This window comes from Aedes albopictus, chromosome 3 (genome assembly GCF_035046485.1).
Source record: "Aedes albopictus strain Foshan chromosome 3, AalbF5, whole genome shotgun sequence".
Taxonomy (NCBI): Eukaryota; Metazoa; Arthropoda; class Insecta; order Diptera; family Culicidae; genus Aedes; species Aedes albopictus.
In genome coordinates this window covers 319,580,514-319,584,271 of record NC_085138.1, presented here as the reverse complement: position 1 = coordinate 319,584,271, position 3,758 = coordinate 319,580,514, and the positions used below count along the sequence as shown (strand labels likewise).

The 3,758-nt window shown below is 41.6% G+C and overlaps 1 protein-coding gene across 1 annotated transcript; it reads right to left on the bottom strand.

Annotated features, from left to right (window-relative positions):
• Positions 1-991: 991 nt before the first annotated feature.
• LOC109401284 (WD repeat-containing protein CG11141) lies at positions 992-3,505 on the bottom strand. Its single transcript, XM_019673776.3, has 2 exons — positions 3,001-3,505; positions 992-2,519 (listed from the first exon to the last, which is right to left on the bottom strand). The coding sequence occupies exons 1-2, from the start codon at positions 3,196-3,198 to the stop codon at positions 1,227-1,229; spliced, it is 1,491 nt and encodes a 496-aa protein (XP_019529321.3). The 5' UTR covers positions 3,199-3,505; the 3' UTR covers positions 992-1,226.
• Between the last annotated feature and the right edge of the window lie 253 nt (positions 3,506-3,758).

Here is a 3,758-nt window from a genome sequence, read left to right as displayed (position 1 = left end):
CTCCAGCAATTTATGCTTGTATTCCTACAAGGCTTTAATTTGGAATTTTTACAGGAACTCCTCTAGGAATGTATCCAGAAGTTTTTGAAGGGATTTTGCCAATAAATCCTCCTAGAACTACTCCGTTGATTTCTCTACAAATTTATCTAGATATGTTTTGCTTCCAGGAATTTCTCTTGGGATACTTTCAAAAACTCTTCCAGAAATTTTATCGAGGACTTATCCAGGAATTTCACCGGGGGATTATTCCAGAATTTCTGCTTGATATTCCTAAAGAAATATCTCTTGTTATCGCTTCAGGGATTTCTCTTGTAATTTCTTCTGGAATTCCAGCAAAAATTCTTCTACAAATTCTTCCTGGGAATTCTCGTAAAATTCTAAGGTTTCTACAGAAATTATTTTCGGGATTCCTTCGGAAATTCCTGCAGGAAATCGTGCTGTAATTTCTCGAATAATTTCCCCAGAGACTTCTCCAGAAATTTTATTAGGAATTTCACCAAAGATTTCCCAAATGATTGAGAAAAAGTGAGATTGAATTTTTTTTTTACAGGTTTCTCTATGGATTGTTCCACACAGATTACCTCCAGGGATTCCTGTATGAATTAATCCAGTGATTTCTTCAGAAATATTGCTTACTGTTGTGATAAGCATGCTTTTCCGTTACTAGCGTAACCGCTCCCAGTATTGAGTGGGTGTCATGAACACGCGGTGCTATTGTATAACACTTTGATATACATTAAATCCTGAGCAAATTCATGGTGCCCTATTTTATCAGTTCAACTGAGAAACCATTGAGTTGTATTTTATTATTTGTGGAAGGTAGAAGGTTTTAAAAGATTCCCAGGGCGAACAAAAAATCTGAACTCGTCATCTGCGCATTTATGGTCATGTGGTTTTTAAAGAGATAATATAACATTTAAAAAATAGAACAAATTTTAAATGAAAGTAATAGTGATTTCTCAATATTAAACAAAAATATACACTCCACAAATCCTGTTTCATCAAATGCAAAAAGTTTTTTTTATTAGAAGTAATCTTCAATAAACTTTGAACCTTAACGCAAAATGTGCTTGCGAAGCGTCGTGTCACATATTTGATACACTATTAAATGGTGCTTTTTTCCTAACATAGACTTTCAATAAACTCGACATCCTATAATTTATCTCAACAAAAACGAACGGAAACGTTTTAAAATATCACACTGAGAAGCAAATTTTGATAACCTATCACTGCATCACCGGATCGGATGCTTTACTAGCGGAAGACGCCGCCGCCACCGGGCTCGAATCGTTCCCGTCATCTTCCACCTCCTTCGGAATCTGTCCAATCTCGACTATGGGATTGGTTTTGTGCTTCCGCTTCGTCTTGCGCCCACTCTTGTACCGAATGGATTCGTCGTACTTGAGGTCGTTCAGCGTTTCGAAGAGTTCCAACTTTTTCATGTGGGTTATCAAGTGGTGGGATCCGTCGGTTGGGTTCTGCTCCACGGGTTGAGCGCCCTGTAGGAGGTCGGAATCTGCGTTCGAGTGACCGTTGGCGGTTGCATTCGGGACCGCCGCAGATTGTGGTTCCAGTTCGAGACATTCATCTGCTACCACTATTTGGCTATCACTGTCACTGGTAGCGAAGAGGTCCAGGTTTTTGCACAGGATCGTTGCTTGGCTGCTATCCGGAAGGGTGGATAGGCGAATCAGCGATCGAGGACTTTCAACAATGAAGATCTCGTGCTTGTGGACTGCTATGTCGATTATGCGACGTAACCTGGTAAGGGATGCGATAACTTTCATTTGGTCTAGGTCCATAACAAACAACATATCGTTGGCTACGGACAGAAGGAACTTATCCTGGAATGTATAGAGTTTTCCGAAGGTTGTTGGAATCCTGATGGGATATTTGCTGGGGTTGAGGATGGGGATTTCAACCGTTGGAGTTTTGATCAATTCCTTGAAGATCAGGGTTTGCGCGACGTCTCCTTCAAGATCGGCCACCCAAAGTCGAAACCCAGACCGAGTCGTTACAACACGAGACTGTGAGTGATATTCGTGGAAGACAGTCCCAAAGTGACTAGGAAGCGTCCGGTCCTTCTTCCCAACCTGGGTCACCCGCCACCGCTTCGAATCTTCCTGAGAGCAGATCACAGCTCGATATGTAGTTGAAACCAACAGTTTGTCCTTGCGCAGACTCATCTGGACCACGTGGTACTTTTCGTTCACGATCTCCCTGGCTTCGCACGTCTTGATCTGATAGTTGATCTCGTTCAGCACAACAGCCCCACTCCCGTCTCCGGAAAACAGTTTCATCCCATTCTTGGACCACACAAGATCGGTAATTTCCGCTCGGTGCACATTGCGGATCGTGTACCGTTCGGTCGGTTTGCTTTTCAGTAGCAGTTCGGCGCAAACGTCCGGTGGGGCTTCTTTCGGAATTTGGAAGATGTTTATCGATCCCTGTCGATCGCCGGCTGCGACCATAAACTCGACCGTGGAAATTATTCGAACGCACGTTAGATGATTGGATTGCTACAAGGAAATAGTATATGGTTACTATAATTTAATTGGTGCAACACGTGTAGGAAAAAATGCTAGCTCAACTCTGCAAATTAAGAAAAAGGTTTTCTGGCTTGCCAGTCGTTGACATCAAATAATCTTCTCATGTAAGATATTTTTACAGTAGCTAAAATTTACTCCAGTAATTTACTTTAAAAGTAAGTATCAGTAAAATATCATAAATCAAATTTCTATTCCATATGACTATGAGCAAAAATTTATGTGTGCGTCCATGGAGTCGTGTGTTTTAAGGACGCCATCATTGATTATTTAGCAGACATCTCCAAGTATGTTGGAGCACGCTTTCTTATGAATGGCAATGAGTATTTGTAAACGACCATCAAACCAAAATGATTTTACTATTAACTTTGTAACTATTTCAAGTCTAAAATCAAGTAATTCCTTAGGTGCCGCATTTTACCCCACTTCCCTCCCCCAAACCATTCATCCTTACCTCGGTCTGAAGCCGCTCCACAGATCCGCTCTTCCGGTTGTACCAGAACACAATCCCGACGTTGCTTCCAAGGGCCACGAATTCATCGACCACATCCATACAGGTAATGGAAACATCGTGAAAGAGCAATCCGCGCTGCACCGAGGCCGGAATCTTATTAACCAGATTAACGAGCGGGGCCCATTCGCGAAGTTCCATTGTTTTGTCGAAGAACGCGTCGATCCTCTATGGCTATAGGTAGACTGCGTGGCTGTTATCGCGTCTTTAGTTCAATGGCTAATCTTTTCTACATGACGAACGATACTGACTGACTATTCCTAGCCCTAGAAGCTGTATGACTCACCGCGGTTGATATGAAAATGAAGAACTTTCTTCGCTATTGCTTTCGGGATGATATGCCAGTCGGTGTCTTTGAGCTAATAAAAGTGATAGGTAATCGGGCACAGATGATGAACCGAATTGTTGGCCATCATCAGGAGATTGCGCACCATGGACCAATCGCAACAAATACATATTACATGGATAGGGAAAAAACATAAATAAAATGCCGTCAAATCGCTGGCAGCGCTGCCAGATTTACGGAATGCAAATCTGGCTGCACGGAAAAATTTAAGATTTTTACAATATCTATTTATTTAGTACAACGACACTTCTCGTTCAGCTTTTCCTTTTCACGACCATTTGAATGTCCGCAGAACTAACAATAAATTTTGGAGAATATTTTTTAAGCAAAGCGTGATGATTGACTCAAAAATGAT

What these genes read in the sequence shown, in the direction of transcription:
- LOC109401284 (XM_019673776.3), bottom strand. Translation starts at nt 3,198, where the DNA reads ATGGAACTTCGCGAATGGGCCCCGCTCGTTAATCTGGTTAATAAGATT. An exon ending in TGGAGCGGCTTCAGACCGAG is followed by an intron (nt 2,520 to 3,000) that starts GTAAGGATGAAT and finishes ATTTCCTTGTAG; the next exon opens with CAATCCAATCATCTAACGTG.